The following is an 18,676-nucleotide window of genomic DNA, read 5'->3' as shown; positions in this document are numbered from 1 at the left end:
TGCACAAACGGAACTTATACGACTATATATTATTATGTACAAAATTTTTATAAATCAGCAAAATACATATTAAACTAACTATTATTTTAAAATTATTTTATTACGATATAGTACAGGTTAGTTAATAGAATAACTATATATACTTTTCGATATTTGTACTAAAATGTTATGTAAATCTAAAATATGAATATATTAACATCTCAAATTGATAGTAAAAGAAGACATTTCTTGTAAATTATTACATCTAATATTTAAATATTAAAATTAAGAATATATTTATAAAATAGTGATAATAATATTTCCGAAGTTCAAAACATAACTTTTAAAAAATTAAGTAAAATAATTAATGTACACAAATTTAAATTTTTTTTTATAAAACATAAATTATCTAGTTTGTGAATATAAATATTATTTCTATCTAAATATTTTTTTGAGGATAATATTGCACTCTAAGCTAAACCCGGTTAATATGAATTGCAGTCGCATCCAAAATGTGCAATTTTCCTATATATTTGTTTTAGTTACAAAATCATAATAATCCTCGTATAATATACTACATCTATTTATTATTATTATTTTTCTTTCCCTCAAACTAAAATCTAAAACATATTATAAGCACATTTTTTCCTTTATAGTCTAATCCACTATTACAATATGTAACAGAAATCGAGTACTATTTTGTATCTGTAAACATACTTGTTTAATATATATGCCTAAACATCATATACAATCAGTACTAACAAACATATAATCTCTGAATACGAATACTTTTCAATGATCCAAAAAAACAACTTTTGGATGTTTTACAGATACATAAGCAGAACGAACCCGATGTCAGGCGGCGTCGGTAATGTTAGATGCGCTCGTGACTGAGCAAGGATGACGACGTCTTATGTTACTCTACTATTTACCTGCAAGTTCAGCCTTTCGTCTGTTTTATCTCTTGACCATAACTAAAAGTTGTTTTAAAAAGATCTTAGAGTATTGTCAGGATATGTAGTGGCTGCGATGAATCTCTTTATATACATATAAGCGCTTGTTGATGTACATGAAAATGTCAGTTACATAATTCTTGTATGTATGAAAATTCGAAGAGATATATTAATTTAAAAAAGTGATGTGTTTTGAATGCATGGACACGTGGCACGACGACAGCCTTCGACTTTCTGACGTGACATCCTTTGTTGATGGCCTAGGAGTGAAGAAAACTCTTCTTTATATATATAGATAATTAATGATTACAACATTTTCAGGGCTTGCCTCTCGGTCCTCTCTTTAAAATATTCTCTACCATATTATCAGAGACAATTGATCTCATACATTAGTTAAATTTTGTTTGATAATTAAACCTTTTCAATTCTCATATATAATCAAACAAGTAATAAAAGAAGAATGTGAGCCTCAGGGAGGACGTCCACGTCAGCTTGGAAAATCTTCCAATAGGGAGGTTGCTTTTTGCTACATTACACACGGATTTGGGTATTATTGGGCTTCTCCTCTATAATATCAATTATTTGTTTCAACGGGCCTACCAAATCAAATATATCAAAGTGAACGAAACCTCTTACGAAGCCCATTCCAGCTTCTTCCTTCTTTGACCGTTCTCATCGTCTCTATTCCTCTCTTTCCACTATAGAAACCAGAACGATATGTAACGCCTTCTTCATCACTGACACCATCTCATTAAGTTCCACCATTAACTCGCTCGGTGAAGTTTTCCCGTTAGGTCGAATTTAATTATTCTTCTCCCACCTCCTTTGCAAATCCCTAATTTTCTATACAATAAATAGTGATGCAACCATCTCCAAATCTCACTGCTTCACCAGATTCATTACCATCGCCTTTACAAATATATCCTACAACAATGGTGGGATCCCTTATGTTCTTTCCGATTTGAAGGCCGTGGGTGTTCTCAGATGGTGGTGACGCGTCTCCTACGTTGAAGTGCGCAATATGAAGAAAATCGGTGACCTGATGGGTGTAGACATGCTCCTCCTTGATGAAAAGGTTGCATCATATTCCATCCCGTATATCTTCCAATTTTAGGCTGGTTACACTCATAAACTTGATCCCCTTCTTCATGCTTTTACCAATTTTCAGTCAACGCTTCTCCAAGGTTCCATCTTTGTTCATCGCCTTAACACTTCTAAACATATGCTGAAAGAGGGAGTTGGTGCAAGCTCAGTGGGTTTTATGTTACCTGAGGAAGGTAATTGAACTGATGCCGTTTTAATTTTTCATAATCATGGTCTCAGAAACTATACTCTTATTGATTTTCAAGAGGTAATAAAACTATCTTTACATTTTTTTTTAATTGAATGTTAAATTTAATTCAAAAGAAAAATTCTTTTCTTTAAATCAAGTGTAACTATCTTTACATTGCTTCTTCCATGTTCTTACTTACCCTCAAAATGATTATAGGGAAACTATAGCCTCTAGCTTCAAGACGGTGTGAAATAAATGCTTGCTTTAGCCTAAGAATATGATTTTAACAGAGAGCAAGTCCAAGAACTCATTAGAAAATATCTTGCAGTTGAGAATCCACCAGTAGATCTTTTGTTTTTGTATTTTGATTGATATTCTACAAATACAATAGATGGATTGCACTTTAGGTGACGATGGTGAGGTTCATTCTACAAATAATGAGGCTTTATCTACTGTTTCCTATCGCATTGAGTGGAATCTGAGACATACTCTCAAGCTAGGTTGCACGGGTACGCCAACTTGGTGCCGTCTCACGTACCGGGTTCGTTGGGTGGACGGGTACGGCTCGGGTATGCCTGGGAAACGTACCCAACACGTGTAAGGTGAACCCGGGACGGCCTGCCTCAGCAGGGGCGGGCTTGGTCAGAGATTGGAGAGTCTCAAGTCTACATATGAAACTCTCTTTGAGATGTTAAAATACTCATCCTGGAGGGTTGCAGTTTTTGTCCATCCTCTGTGTTGATATTCATTAGTCATAGTCCTGCTACTTTAAGCTTCATCAAATCACTTGGGATGATCATGCTTCCTTGCTTGAGAAAACTGTTGCTTATGAGGTAAGTACTTTTCATTACAATAATCTCCATAACAACATCGTTTTTTTAATCTAATATTCTGTTATTTATAAGGCGGTGCATCAAATCAGCAACATCTTGGATCTTAAGAAAGATTGGGAATAGGTCGTTGATGCTTTGGTTATTATCATCCATCTATTCATGGTTAGTTAGTTTTATACACACATGTTTCTTTGATCGCCACTAGCTTAGCCCTACTGCAACTTTGGCATTACATGTTAACAAACTCTTTCTCATACTATGTACTTTTCCTTTTAACATACAGTCTAATATCTTATAATGCGTTTGGACAGGGCAGGGACAACAACCTAGGTGACGATATGCCAGGAGCTACATGTGTGTCCTTCATCTGCTCAAAACGCCACAAGCTGTCTGAAACTGATCAGGCCACTGGCAGTTGTGGCGTCCACTTACGGAAACAACAGGAGCTGAGGAAGACACGGTCGGGAGTTCAGCAAAGGAGCCACATGTTTCAACAACAGAGAGGGAGCTTAAGAAGGAACCCAAAGCATATATGCTTAAGATAGCCAAATGAAGACTCATCTACTTTCTCGCAAAGTCTTTTTTAATAGAAAATATCTATGGTTCTATCACCATTCCTATATAAAAGCATATTTCATCTCAATCCACCCCAATCTTGGTTGACATTTGTTTGCAAGCTCTGGGTATTAACGTATTTAGCTAGATAACATTTGCTGGTGTCACAAAACAAAACACACTTCGATATTATACACTAATGAACAACTACTCGGATAAGAAAGGGCAACTAAAGAAAAACTCCAAAATGTGTATAAGTTTTGTATTGAACATTTTTTGTTGTTTGCCAAGGAGCAGAAGGGAGGAAGCAAGAAGCAGTTGAAATGAAAATAAGAAGGTTTAACAATATCAAGAAGCATCTGTTCAGAGTTTCAGAATCTTTGTTAAATCAAAAATATTATGGATTGATGTTGAGCTATTGTTTTTTTTTTATTCCTCAAATACCGAATTGACGTTCTACTAAAAATGAGGTCATTTTCCACTAAAATCACATAACATATTTCTCCATTTCTGCATTGCTACATGTAGATATTATATTGTTTGATTTCAAATTATTGACATCTCCTTCTCCCTTTATTTTCCAGTTTTGTCTTTGAACTATATATCTTACGTATTTATTGAAATGATCTAAAGAAAAACATATTTAAAAGAAAAGAATCAAATGTCTGCTTTAAATTTAAACAAGTAATAAAGCTTAAACAATCTGAGCAACAACAATCACTATAGAGGATGCATGAATATCAAATAAAAACCAATATGATATTAGATTGAACTTATAACAAAATTAAATAATAAATATTGACTTAGTGGAAAATGTTAAAAAGATTGTATGAATAAGGAATATATTTTTATAAGGAATATAAATTTGATTACAATGTTGTAGTGTAAATTATTGACTTTTGAACTGAAAAAGTTAGAGAAACCCTAATAATACTTCAGAAAGTTTATCCAATTGTTTTTAAAATACTAATATGTATTTATCTCACACACATATCAGTTTCAAACATTAAAATAATAAATTCAAATATAAAATTAAGCTCTTAATAGTTTTTAAATGTAACTAAAATTAGGATTAAAATGTCTTACCAGTTATCACATATTAAAAACAATAGATTTCAAAAAGAAAAAGAAAGATGTAGTTTCAAAAGTTAAATAATAAATAGGGTATTTATCAAAGTATCACTTTTTATGTTTATATAGTTTATATGTAATGTTTTATATATGATACGTATTTATATTTTAATTATATATCATATTTACTATCCTTACTTTTAAATTTCTTTAAAAAATATTTAACCAGATTATTAAATTAGATTTGATCCGGTCGAACCATATTGAATTGTCACCCAAATAATTATCTGGTTTCAGCTTCAAATCTATTTTAAAAACAAAAACTTGGCCCGTGTGTTGGTGTTCGTTGAAAAGTGACCAATCAACCCTCACATATATAATAGACTATTTAACTTGCAAGTGTTTTCCTTTTCGTAACAGAAGCAAGACGTGTTGTGAAGAGTAAATAGATTAATTGGTTGGAAGATAAAAACCAACAATAATGAAATAGGTTTTTTTAAAAGTTAAAATAAACAAACCAAAAGGTAAAAAAATGTATTAGTTATAAGAATAATATTCGAAATCGGTTACTTCTCTTCACAGCAATATGTATTATAGTTTGTTCCATGCTTTGGAACACTATCACTGTCACAACAAACTTTGTAACCAAATAAGGCTAATAGGCTAATATGTTGTAAACAAGTTATAAAGTTATAAACCCCTAGTGACAATAAAGACATTCAATTTTCTAAAGTTATGTATGCAAATCATATTTTTTAGTTACATAAACTACACACAAAATTTACAGTATCAAAAGTTAAACTAATTCCCAATATACTGCAAAACACAAAACAACTTTCAATGATATAACGAATAAAGTTTTTTTTAAACACAAATGAGAAAAAATAGTTTTCTTTGTAATTAAACATCAAAATAATATATATTTACAGGCATTATCCGCGCTACGCGCGGAAAAAAACTCTAGTTAAATTAATACTAACCTTGAAACTTAAATTAAGAAACAAGTGTTTTCAAATATTATTCTGAAGGAAATTCAGTGGTTTTGATTAATATTATCCAACATCAAAGACGGGATATTGTTCATAATTATCTATGTGTTATTTGTCTTTAGAATACAAAATTCACTTCATCATCGCATGTGTTTGCTCGAAGAACTAGCAATTTTGCTGGTCGTTTACTTGCAAAACAGAGACCGATTTAATTTACAAAAATAAAAAGATAAAAAAGGGGACCAGCTCTTTATCAATTCCTATTATTATCCACCTTCTTGGATTAACTCAATATTGTATTCTAACTATATTGATTCACGTTAATAAATTTCCTACTTCTCCATAAAAAAATTATTTTTATCAATTTTTATTTTCTTTTGGATTTTATAATAATTTCTTAACGAAATTATGATTATTCGTTTATGTTGTTGAATTAAATGAGGTTAATTAAGATGGTTTTATCATTTGGGATTAAAATTAAAAGGTTAGTTTTCTAAATTGCCAAGTAAGTAACGACATAGAGAATGAAGTGATGACGTTGATGTTTGGAGGTATGGTGGCTAAGAGTGAAAGGACATTGTTTCTTATCAAATTATACAAAGATGCAACGTCACTCACTTAGTTACTGCATACATACATACTATAGGCAATAAAATAGGTGGATAAAAATATAAGTTGTTTTCAATAAAGAGTGTATTCTATTTACTTAAGAGTTTAGTCCATCTTCTCAACAACCACATCGTAAAACATTGAATGCAAAATAGTATGGAACTGATTTTAGAGTTTAAAAAAATAAATGATGCAAAATTAATAAATTAGAAAATTGTATATAAACCAAAATATAAATAAATTTAAAAATGATATATTTTTTTTTCATCATTAAAACACGATATAGTATAGTAAAATTTAATTAAATTATCAAAAAAATTATGAAAATAACTAATTTGCCTTAAATTATAAGCTTTACTCCCAAATTCACCCTCATCTCCTATATACTAAGCCCTAAACCCTAACCACTAAAAAAACTCAAATATAAAATGTAATATTTTAAATAAAATTAAAATATGAAAATACTACATAATATTTCGTAATATTAAATTATACTATATAAATATGAATTACCGAACAGATTCGCGAATTAGAAAGTATTAAGAATGAATTTGCCAAATAACCAGATTTCTAAAAAAAAAGAAGGTGGCGATGATGAAACTACTAGCGATTGTAGAAGTGCTAAAAGATAGGAGACACTGGTTGGAGACGGTGGTGGAGGAGAATATAGTGCAATCAATCGGCGGCGTTGGTAACAATGTAACATGTGGAATACCAACAAATATATTACATGCCGTCTTACGTTTCTATACTATATATATATTCCATAATAGAATATAATACAGAAAGAAAAAATATATTAATTTGTAACTGTATTTCATTTTAAATTACAAATGTTTACAAATTTGAAACAATGATTAATACATAAAAAAATTACAAACTAAAGTATATACTAATGAACACAACGAAAAACATATACTACATTATAACCTCCTTACCGGATATAATATAGTCGGCGAGTCATCGTTTACACATTCTATCCCTTTCTCACACGTCAGTACAAACTCACTTGTTCACTGTGGTTAGTATCTCACCACAAGATCTGCAGAAAACATCTATTACATTATGATTGTCAGTTACGTGGCGGTCATAACCCGACTAGATTCATAACTCACATTATCTTTGAAATTTTTTTCCATAACACATACTATACTATTATGATCTGAAGAAAACATCTATTACATTATGATTGTCAGTTATGTGGGTTCCACTGAAACAATAAATATTCTTTAGATAAATTAATTTTGTGCTGTGTTTTTGATATCTTATTTGTCTTTTAGTTTGGGTTATCCAATATATATATCATCGCCATAGGTCCATAAACGAATTCAATAATTCTTCCAGCCCATTGGCAAGCCTACTTATTAATGATGTTAGTCGTTACAACCCAAAGACATCCAAACTATGAGTTTAAGGTTTCACTCAATTAGATCTGAAGTCGCCTCCATCTTAGACGATCCAACATCACTGTCTTCGCCATTATTACAATAGAAACTTCGTTTTGTCAACTTTTGATCTCCCCTATTTCTTCAATTTCGTCTCTTGCTTATTCTTCATTCAATGTTTCACTCTTAATATATACAATGGATCTTCAGTGTACATTGAAATCATTAATTCCCACTAACTCTCTCTCCCCTACATTTACAATCGAAGCTTCATGCATGTGATAAATCGATAAAAACCTCAAACCATATAAGTAGGAGAGGCTAATGACGGGAATCACGCCCCACAAACACCCTCTCTCAGTTTATCTTCACTTGAAAATCCAGAAGCCATCTTGGAAAATGTCTACCTGTTGTTGTTGCCCATACAGCCGTCAGCCACTCAGCCTCCAACGCTCTCTGACTTGGCCTCACTTTTTTGTTGTTCGCCTCATCTGCTTTTGGGATTCACATAACATCAAGAAAATAATGAATTTATGGGAATCACCCTCCTTTGCCTAGATGAAAAGGTATATGTTGCATCTTCACTCTATCATGCATGATATATTTCAGCTGAATCTAATCTATTTTTAGAAAAATGTTTTCATTTGCTCTTCTGTCTTGTTCTGTCTTCCGTTTTTTTTTAAGTTTTTCATTTTCCATTTAAGAAAAAACAAGAAGCTTGCTTAACAATTTTTCATCCTTTGATTTACTATATATAACAATTGGGTCGTCCAAAAATGATGGTTCGATGGGGTCCAAAAACCCATCCCACCTTTATTAATGAGGACACTCAGTTGGAATTGTCAAGGGATTGGGAACGACTTCATAGTTCGACGCCTTACGGAGATGTGTAAGAAGCATCGCCTGGGACTTGTATTTCTTACTGAGAAGAAGCATAGGAGGCTGTTGTTGCAAAACATCCAGGCCGACTTTGGATTTGATAATTTATTTACCGTTGAGCCACTTGGTCTCAGCGGAGGTTTAACTCTTTTTTATATGGATGAATTTCAAGTTAATGTTTTATTTTCGAATAACATAATGATTGACATTGAGGCAGTCATTGATGGAATAAAAGTATTTATGACGTTTGTTTATGGGGATCGTGTACTTGAACGAAGAGAACAAGTGTGGGAACGTCTTACGCGTTTCTCAACAACAAGAAACTGACTTTGGTTCATGATATGAGATTTTAATGAAATTACTAGACCTAATGAAAAGGAAGGCGGAAGACAACACTCTGACAACTCTTATTTACCTTTCAAGCATATGTTAAATGACTGTGGTATGCTGGAGTTTCCATTTACTGGAACATGCTCTCATGGGTAGGAAAGAGAGCTGGACGAATTACTGTTAGATGCCGTCTAGATAGGGCAGTAGGAAATGCGGATTGGCATGAGAAGTTTCCTCATTCAACTGTAAAGTACATGAGGTTATGGGGATCAGATCATCGTCCGATTCTTGTAGACATCCTCACAAAACCAATGAGGAGATCTAAAAACTTCAAGTTTGATAAAAGGTGGCTGGATAATGAGAAGCTACGGCAAGTCATTCTTGAAGGATGGAAATCTTCTGATCTTCCCCCTAATGCAAATATCATGAAACATATATCTAGCTGCCGGAAAGCTTTGAGCGAGTGAAGGAGACAACACAATGTGAACTCAGCAAGACTGGTGGAAGAGCTTAAAGAAAAAGTTGAAGGTTTGTATGTGAATGATGATGCTACAACTGAGGAAATTGTAGAAGCATTGAAGGAACAATCTGATGCTCTTAAGGCAGAATAAATGTTTTGGAAACAAAAAAGTCGAATTTTCTGGCTCAGGGAAGGAGATAGAAACACAAAGTTCTTCCATGCACTTATTAAGCAAAGGAGAGCAAGGAATAGAATCACTCAGCTTCTTGATGCAAATGGAAATGTCATTGAGGATGAGGAAGGGTTGGTGACCATTGCTACTAGCTACTTTAGGCAAATCTTTGAGTCCTCTAATCCAGAAGATATAGAGGAGGCGCTATCTGAGGTATCCTCGACTATTACTGAGCCGATGAATGACAATATTACTGCCCCGGTCACAGAAGGGGAGGTTAAATTAGCACTCTTTGAGATGCATCCAGAGAAGGCCCCAGGACCAGATGGGATGGTAGCTCTCTTCTATCACAAATTCTGGGATATTTTAAAGGAAGATTTAACTCTTATGGTTAATAAATTCATTTTTGATGGGACGATGGCCAATGGACTAAATGATACAAATATTTGTCTTATCCCAAAGACACTTAAGCCAAATGAGATGTCTCAGTTCAGGCCCATCAGCTTATGTAATGTCAGTTACAAGATAATTTCTAAGGTCTTATGCTAGAGATTAAAGAAAGTTCTGCAAGACAGAATTTCTCTCTATATTCATCAAAAAAACCAAGATTTTGATTTTACACTGTAAGGTTCAAACTCATGAATCTTGGTTATTAACAAATGGGTCTGTTTCTTGGTGAAGTTCTGTGTGATAGGAGAAACTAATCAAGTTATCTCACTGGTTGAAAGTATGTAACTGATTTTTTTCCAGATTTGTTCGTCAGAAGACTTCCGTGTAAGTCTTCTGGTCGTAGAAGACATATACGGAAGTTTTCTGGTCAATACAGAGGTTAGTTTTGCAATTGACTTTATGTGTGTTCTTAGAGACGACTTCTCTAAAAGTCTTCCAACTTTTTTTGTTAACAAAAAAATCTCAAAAATACCAGAGAAGACTTCCTGGTAAGTGGTCTAGAATACACAAGTTAGTTTTGCAATTGACCAGATTGTGTCAGAAGTTTGACTTTCTCTATATGACTTACACGAAAGTCTTCCGCCGGAAGACTTCCCTGTAAATCTTCCAAACTCTCGGTGGAAGAGGTCGGTGAAAGTCGTCTCGGGTTACTTTTACAATTGAAAAATAAAATTAAATATATAATTTTAATTAGACGATTTCCATGTAAGTCTTCCGGAAGACGACTTACCCGAAAGTCTTCCAGAATTTGTTTTCGAGATTCTGGTCAAAGCTTGGTTATCACAGAAGACTTCCGCGTAAGTCTTCTGACGGAAGACTTACATGGAAGTCGTCTAATTAAAATTAAATATTTAAATTTTATTTTTCAATTGCACAAGTAATCTGAGACGACTTACATGTAAGTCGTCTAGTTAAATGTAATATCTAAGTTTTATTTTTCTTGTGGAAGACTTCCATGTAAGTCTTCTAGAAAAATTTAAATTTTGACACAGTTCGGTCAATTGCAAAACTAACATGTTTACCCTAGAAGGTAAGTCTTCTCTAGTATTTTCGAGATTTTTTCAAAAACAAAAGTAAGCAGATATTTACAAAGGAAGACTTCCTAAGAAATATGATGTAGAGTAGACTTCTATGGAAGTTTTCCTTTGTAAATTTTCAATTGCAAAAATGACTTAAATGGAAGACTTCTTAGAAGTCTTCTGGCAGACACATCTCTAAGTCAATGTTTAATAAACTTTCATTTTCTTAAAACTATAAAGTGTTTTTAACATTTTCTTGTTAATTCATGTATATTAATCGATATTGGGGCTCCTGAATAAAATTCATAACTAAATTGATTTTAGTTATGAGGTTCGTAACATTCATGTTTATTAATTTTTCTAGCTAATTCGAGAAGACTTTCACGGAAGTCTTCAACATTAGTTTTTGTAAACTTGTTAACTAACTTTAAGATATTTTTTAAAACTTTCAAAAGTGTTAAGTAACTTCAAGATTATCAAGTTATATGGTTTAATATGTTTTCTTAGATCATAAGATATACTTTCTAATTTTCATGTGATTAAAAATTTCAATTTTCACTTAAATTTTAAGTTTTCCGCCTAAATTTTAATTTCCTGCTTATATTTTATTTTTCCGCTTAAAATTTAACTCTTCTGAGAAGACTTCCCGGAAGACTTCCGAAGACTTCCCGGAAGACTTCCGAAGACTTCCCGGAAGAATTCCGAAGACTTCCCACTTCTAGTGAAAGTGTTATATGTTTGAACTTATGTAATATTTGATATTTTGTGAATTTGACTAAGTTTTCTTATAAGTCTTCTCCCTTGGTTTTAGTAAATTTGATTAAATGTTTGTGTTATTTGTTTTGCTATTGAAGTTGTATCAATAACTTCAATAAATTCAAGTATTTTTGGCAAGATAATATCGTAAACATGAACATATTTACTAAAAATTTCATTAATATCTCTTCAAATTTACAAAAAAAAAATCATAACTAAAAGAGTAAACACATAAATCACAAAACATGCCATAAATAAAACTATTACACATGGAGTTAGAGATTATTCCTCCACAAAGATAAGCTTGGATTTCACTTGACATGGGAGAAGACTCCGTCAGATGACTTCCAAAAAGTCTTCTAGGGAATTATGTTTTAGAAGACTCTGTCAGATCATAAGACTTCCAAAATCTGACTCAGATATGAAAAACATGCATATCCAAAAACGTTCATATGGCTTTAAAACAGAGAAAATGAGTGGAAATTAGATAGATCTATCTATATAGAACACACAGAATAGACTTTTGGGAAGTCTTCTCGTAAGTCTTCCAAAATATAATTCACCAGAAGACTTCCTGGAAGTTTGAAGTCTTCCTGGAAGTTTGAAGTCTTCCAAAGACAGATCCCGATCTGAAAAACCTGCATATCCAAACCCAGATCTGAAAAACCTGCATATCCAAAAAACATTTTAACGGCTTCAAAATAGAAAAAATGAGTGGAACATTAGATAGATTTACCTTTATAAAATATACAAAATGTATAGATTTACCTTTAAATGAGTGGAAGATGAGAATCAGAATCATGTGATAAAAAATATGCAAAAACAAGATAAATTAGTGAGAAAGACATGAGAAAAAAATGAAAAATTGATAAAAAAGTTTGTTTTTATTTAAGTTCAAAGAGATTAGAAAGATGTTGGAAAGTGTACGAGCTTTAAGTAACAAGAGGTTACCAAATGGAAGAAAAAAAATCAAAAATAGAGATTTAACAAAATGCTCAGATCTGTTATGAAAGAGGAGACATGGAAGAAAACCCCGTGAGAAGACTTTCATGAAGTCTTCCATGAAGTCAGAAGACATGGCGCATAATATTTTAGAAGACCTCCCAGAAGGATCCAGAGTCTGACCCAGATCTGAAAAACATGCATATCCAAAAACGTTCAAATGGTTTCAAAGAAAGAAAATGAGTGGAAGATTAGATATATCTACCTCTATAGAACAAAAAAAATAGATATCCAAATTTTATAGATTTACCTTTAAATGAATGGAAGATGAAAACTATGAAAAAATCCGCAAAAACAAGATAAACTAGTGAGATTAGACAAAAAAATAAAAAATTCATATAAAAGTTTGATGTTTTCAAGTTCAAAGCGATTCGAGAGAGGTTTGAGAGTTTTAGTGAGAATCATTTCATTTTTGTTGCAACTATTTGAGAGGAAAAGAAAAAATGTGTACAATTTATTTAGAGACAATTAGGTGAATATATCTAATCGAAACCAAAATTAGATAAATACTCTTATGCACGAAAAATCCTTGGTCAGTGTAGTCCTTTTAATGCATTCTACCAAAATTACCCTTGACGGCACGCCACGTCGTCTAAGAAAGCACATGCGTTGATATCTCTCGGATATGAGCTAGATATATAGCTCTCTGCTCACTTATAGCTCTTTAATAGGAGATTTTAAACCACACGCTGTTGTTTTGCTAAAATATAATGAGATATTACTTTTGTTTGTTAACCAATTAGTTAGATTGTAATAATTATGTTAGAAATATTATAGGTTCATAAATGTAGTGGTGTTGGGATGCATGTTGTACTGAACAACAATGAGATATTTATATGCTTTAATTGATATGTTAGTTTGTTATAATTATGATAGAGTTTAGATTCATGAGAAGAAGAAAGATATAATGCAATATTTATAAATTTAGAATGTAGTAGTATGGTCTACTCACCACATTAGAAGAACACGTTAACATATAAAAGTAACGTTTAACCAAATCTGTATGCACTAATGTTAGACTGTGAATATTAACTTAGGTTTTAATCGTATAACATAAACGTAATATTTATACTGTTTGTTACTAGAAATGTTAGGTTGTATGCAATATGTTGGAGTCTAGGTTATTGAAAATATAGAAAGACAAATGTAAGATTGTGTAGATCAGAGAAGGTACCACAAATCTAAAGTAGTCTCATCTAGTGACCCTATATTTCCAATGTTAGATTGTAACTATATAATTAGTGTTACATCAAAGAAGGGGAACAAATCTGTACTTATCTATGTTCGTATGTAAGTATTAGCTAAGATCCTAAGAGAAAATAACGAATATATAGCCTCATCTTGTCACCATATATTTCTAATGTTATATTGTAAGATCAGATAAAGATAACAAATTCATGACTGGTATACGATAGGCTGTAAGTATTAACTTAGTATCTATCGTACAATGTGATCAAGACTATACTAAAAGGAGGATAACAAGAGCAAAGAGAGTGTCCACGTCTGCTAAAAAAATCATCCAATCAGATGATTTCACTTGACACATCATACTACATTTATATATTTCATGCGACATCTTCTAAGTGGGCTGTTTATACTTTAAAAAAACCCATATCAGCCCATGGTCACTAAATCTCTTTGGTATGAAAGCGTAAAGTCCCGACCCTTCTCCTTCGTTTCATAGACGAATTTCTCTGTAAATTTTCGTTTGGAGAGTAACGTACTAACACAACTAAGCTATTCTTCTCCCTTTTGTATTTTTGCCTTCCTTCTCTTTATATATGTCTCTTGAAATATCTCTTCACCTACTCACGCTTCCGTTTCTCACATCTACAATTGTGATCTATCTCACGTCTCTCTTCCTCATGTAAGCAATCCTTTCTTGATCAGATTCTATTTCTCCTCTTCTTCCATTTTTTTTTGTTGAAAAACATACAGAAAGAAAGATTGCGGGTTACAAATCCGGATTTGATTGACTATGTGATCTGATAAAAAAGGGTTTCTTATCTTTAACGTCATTGCCATCTGTGTTTCATTGTAGTTGTAGATTGTTTTCATTTCTTTCGTTATATTTGGTATGCGATTGGCAAGTCTTTAACCAGAAATCTTTTTCGCTCTGGTTTTCTAGAAAGAGTGAGGATGAAGAAGGTGAAGGTGTGAATATCAGTGGTTACTTCATCATGCTCGCGTTCACGTTCATTATCATTTCAGTCCTCGCACTTCCATTTTTTTAGTTGTTGTGTCTCACTGCAGGTAAGTTACGTTAGACTGACTTTTGTGACTATCATTATGGTGTCGTTAAACCTCTTGACAAGTAATGACCATTACGGTAAAATCCATTCATATTCCCATTTATTTTTGTCATGCTCTCTAATGGACTTGAAATTTACAGAGTCCAGTGGAGTCAAGACTCAAAACATGCTTAATACTATGAGTCAGATTTGTTCTGGAACAAACAGTAATATGGTAGTTAAGTTTGTCTTTAACATGCCATATTTTTACTCTATTCTGCCTTTTGAAGGCTGTACCAACAGTATACACAGATGTAAGTTGACCCACAATTCAATCAAATCAGGTAATGGCGATGCCCTTAAATATTGAACCTTATAATCTAACAATTCTCTTCCTTTTCATAGTAAGAGTAGTTGGCACAGCTCTCAGTGACCAAACATGTTAAGAGCTCGGAAGCAGGTCAGCTCTCATCAAGGAAAATGATTACGTTTATATAGTTCTGATATGGATTTCTCTGTTTTACAAAAGCTATATATAATCAGTAAATTCAGAGCCAGAGTCTTGCCATTTCCATACATGTTTAGTTTTGTTTTCAAAACTTTTACCAAATTTTATTCATAGATTCTAACATGGCCATGTATGTAGGCTAAGTAGCAGGTTTACAAGGCGTCTTCTATGGAGAATGTGTCCTTCGCGAGCTTAGGAGAGGTTGTCCAGATATTGTATTTCCCATGGGGTTATACAAATTCTAAAACCGTAGATAGTGTTATGATACTTAATGTCTCTGTTGCAGACAAACAATTATCTTTCTCAGCTTGAGGGAACCACTGAGGTCTTGGTCTCACTCCCATTTTGTTTCCAGTACAAAAAAAAAGAACATGATTACTTCTATATTATATATCTCAATGTTTGGAATTTAAATAGTAAAGATTGGAATAATTCAGCTTATTTTCTTTAGCTCGAGCGTATAAAGTCACATTTCTTATGATTACTGAAGCAGGAGCGATCCCTGTTTTGGTGAACCCTTTAACCTCATAGGAATTCTGATCCAGTACTTGCTTCATCAGCCTCTCTATATGAAAACAACATATGGCTGATATTGTTTTCTGGTGCAGTCACTTCAATATCTCAAGTCCTTAAAGCTGGAACATGGAAGCAAGAGTAAACGCAGACATGTGGATGAAGCTTTCAAACGATTTACATCAGACATGTGGATGAAGCTCTCAAACGTCAGACATGTGGATGAAGCTCTCAAACGATTTACATCTATTTGGATCCAACTGCTGCGGAAACGTTTGTATCAAAGAAAGTTTATCCTGTAGAAAAGGTACTATATGGTTAAACAGTGTACTCTCTTCTTATATTCTAAGCTAAAAGTTCAGAATCTAATTTTAGTGGTTTATCTTTGTTTTATGCAGTCATGGTGGGCAAGGTTTAACAACTACTCAGTTGAAACAGTATGATCTCTTTCATGTTGATCATACAAGGTATGTTGCTAACTTGAGCTTTTCATATTTTTGTGAGAAACCAATGGAGTATGAAAAGATATTAATCAATCCCTAACACTTAATAATCAACTTGACTATCTCCCTCTCTTTCCGTAACCAACTCAAATCACTTTCTTATAAAACCCCTAACTTATTATACTCCAAAACAAAACATCATCCATTACTGTTACCTCTCTGTAGAAACTTGGAAATCAAAAAAAATATGTAATTAAAAGAATGTTTCTTTGGCTGGTTATTGTCTTCATGATTTCAGCTTCTGTCTTTTCCCATGAATTCAGACTCCATTGGTTTGTTCCAACAGCAAATGCTTCTACAAGTCTCACTGATTGTGTTTCTAATAAACGGTTTCAAGCCGGAGACACCAGTTGTATAAGTATACACCTAAACCCCAATAAAGTTTTCACTTCAATTTTTAAAAAAATCTTTGTGAGTTTTGTTTGTTCTTTTTTTGGTTCTCTGCAGTTAAAAGGATTAAGTACAAAAAAGATTCATTTATGTAAGATAAAACTCATGGAAAGAGAGATTCAGTGAATACAAAAAAGAAAGAAATGCTGCTGGGTTGGGTTGAAGACATGTTCCAAGAATGTACACCAAACTGGGATCGGGAATCTTTGTTTATAGAATTCGACTTTGTTAATAGGATATTACGTGGAAGCGAAGAACCATGAGATACTAAAGTATTGTGATTTAGCAGAATCAGCATCCTAATATTAATTTTTTCAAACTTAAATTAATATTGCTAAGTGTATGGTATTTTGTTTATTTATGAATGAATATTATTCTGATTGTCACTGATGCTTTGAAATTGAGAGCTAGAAGAAAGCAGAGAGGCAGAGCTAGAGAGAATTGTGAGGCTGAAGAAAGCAAAGGCAGACATTATCCAGCTAAAAGCTAACGAAGAAAAGCGGAGGCTGATTGGTGGGTTATTTGTAAGGACGTGGACAATATTCGAACGCTATATGCAGAGCTGTTTTCATTACTTGATTTTCTAACGCTACCATCAGTTTATTCTTACCTTCATCACCTTATCTCTTAAGAGTTGCACATATTTTTTATTTCTTTCTCTAGAGAAACAGATACTTATCATTCATTTGTTCCTAATATTGATCACTCTCTTCTGTTTTTCTTTGTTTCAGGTATGTGCAGGTTGCAGAGTTTAAACACCTCTGTGTTAAGCTAACACCAAAGAATGCATACTTATGCCTTTTGTAAGCCATGACAGAACTCTCAAGCTTCCAAAAGAATATGATACTACAACCACTTGGTGTTTGTGCACCAGTATTGGAAGGATCCTAGGTCAGTCTTATATGCATGTTCCAATGGCATTGTGCAGCGGTAGCACAAAGTACATGGTAATCCAATGAGAGCCAAATGCTGTCATTCGAGGGAAGAAGGTAACATGACTGATTCTGATGAATCTTTTGCCTTTTTTGGGTAAAAATCTTTTGCCTTTTTGTTCCAAGGCAGTTGTTTTTAATAAATTAGTGCTACTTTTTGCTTTACATTATTGGGGTTTGGTAATGTTTTAGTCAAGAAGACCACCTAACTTTTGGTCTTTTCTGTGACAAACCAATGACTTCTGGACAATGCAATATGGTTCTAACTTTTAGGGAGGCTTGGTGACTACCTGATTGAATCAGGGCTCCGAAACTCAAGCTGCTGCTATGTTCATGTCACCAATATTTTCTTACCTTCTATCATGCGATGGATCTCGGGATTGTATGATTCTAAAGCAGTCTGGTATTGTCTTCATTTGTGTCAAGTTGATAATTTTAATTCATGGCAGTGTCGTACCATAGTTTTTATAGAGTTTATGATTAGTTCTAGAGATTAATCTTTATGTGGTGTGTTAAAAAAAAATACTTTTGTTAATCCTAATGTGTAATTGATTCACAAGATCAAAGGCACATGTAAATTACATTACAAGTTTACAACTAACAAGTAATATATGTACATCGATTCTACTGAAGGAAGAAAAACAAAATCTTTCTTTTTTGATCAAAATGAAAAACAAAATCTTCAATGTACCAATTTCTAGACAGAACCATTGAAAAAGAATCTTACCTTTTTGCAACTATTGTTCCATACTTACATTTACGCTGAAAGTACGTCAAAATATGCAAAAATTATATGCACAACAATAAAGTAGATAATTAAAGTAAAAATGTTTAACCTAATAAAAGTTTTAGAACATTAGTTAGAAATTTAGTCTACAAAATTT

General features: G+C 32.7%; 1 protein-coding gene and 1 long non-coding RNA gene across 24 annotated transcripts; both read left to right on the top strand.

Moving 5' to 3' along the window:
* Positions 1 to 1,402: 1,402 nt before the first annotated feature.
* On the top strand, positions 1,403 to 3,747 carry LOC106399201. Of its 8 annotated transcripts, none has more exons than XR_001279951.3 (5): positions 1,414 to 2,007; positions 2,101 to 2,209; positions 2,613 to 3,038; positions 3,111 to 3,200; positions 3,350 to 3,747. XR_001279951.3 is itself a non-coding variant. In XM_013839675.3 (3 exons), exons 1-3 carry the CDS (start codon positions 2,998 to 3,000, stop codon positions 3,581 to 3,583), a joined length of 360 nt encoding a protein of 119 aa, XP_013695129.2. In that variant the 5' UTR covers positions 1,408 to 2,997; the 3' UTR covers positions 3,584 to 3,747. The 8 variants fall into 8 exon arrangements, 1 of the variants encoding a protein (XP_013695129.2); XR_001279950.3 differs by having other exon boundaries at positions 2,597 to 3,038; XR_007322472.1 differs by having other exon boundaries at positions 1,403 to 2,007; positions 2,101 to 3,038; positions 3,355 to 3,747.
* A 3,880-nt stretch (positions 3,748 to 7,627) lies between these two features.
* On the top strand, positions 7,628 to 18,417 carry LOC125585510. 16 transcript variants are annotated; one of them, XR_007322467.1, is made up of 6 exons: positions 7,628 to 8,213; positions 14,844 to 14,869; positions 14,969 to 16,274; positions 16,366 to 16,434; positions 16,734 to 16,828; positions 16,918 to 17,246. It is a non-coding gene; the product is annotated as an uncharacterized LOC125585510 (long non-coding RNA). The 16 variants fall into 16 exon arrangements; XR_007322455.1 differs by adding an exon at positions 17,592 to 18,417 and having other exon boundaries at positions 7,629 to 8,213; positions 14,844 to 16,274; positions 16,918 to 17,373; XR_007322461.1 differs by lacking the exons at positions 7,628 to 8,213; positions 16,918 to 17,246 and adding exons at positions 13,388 to 14,582; positions 17,272 to 17,849; positions 18,066 to 18,417 and having other exon boundaries at positions 14,844 to 16,274; positions 16,709 to 16,828.
* Positions 18,418 to 18,676: the final 259 nt, after the last annotated feature.

The sequence above is a fragment of the Brassica napus genome, chromosome C4 (genome assembly GCF_020379485.1).
Source record: "Brassica napus cultivar Da-Ae chromosome C4, Da-Ae, whole genome shotgun sequence".
Classification (NCBI taxonomy): Eukaryota; Viridiplantae; Streptophyta; class Magnoliopsida; order Brassicales; family Brassicaceae; genus Brassica; species Brassica napus.
Note: the sequence above shows the minus strand (reverse complement) of the source record. Positions and strands in the feature narration are given on the sequence as shown.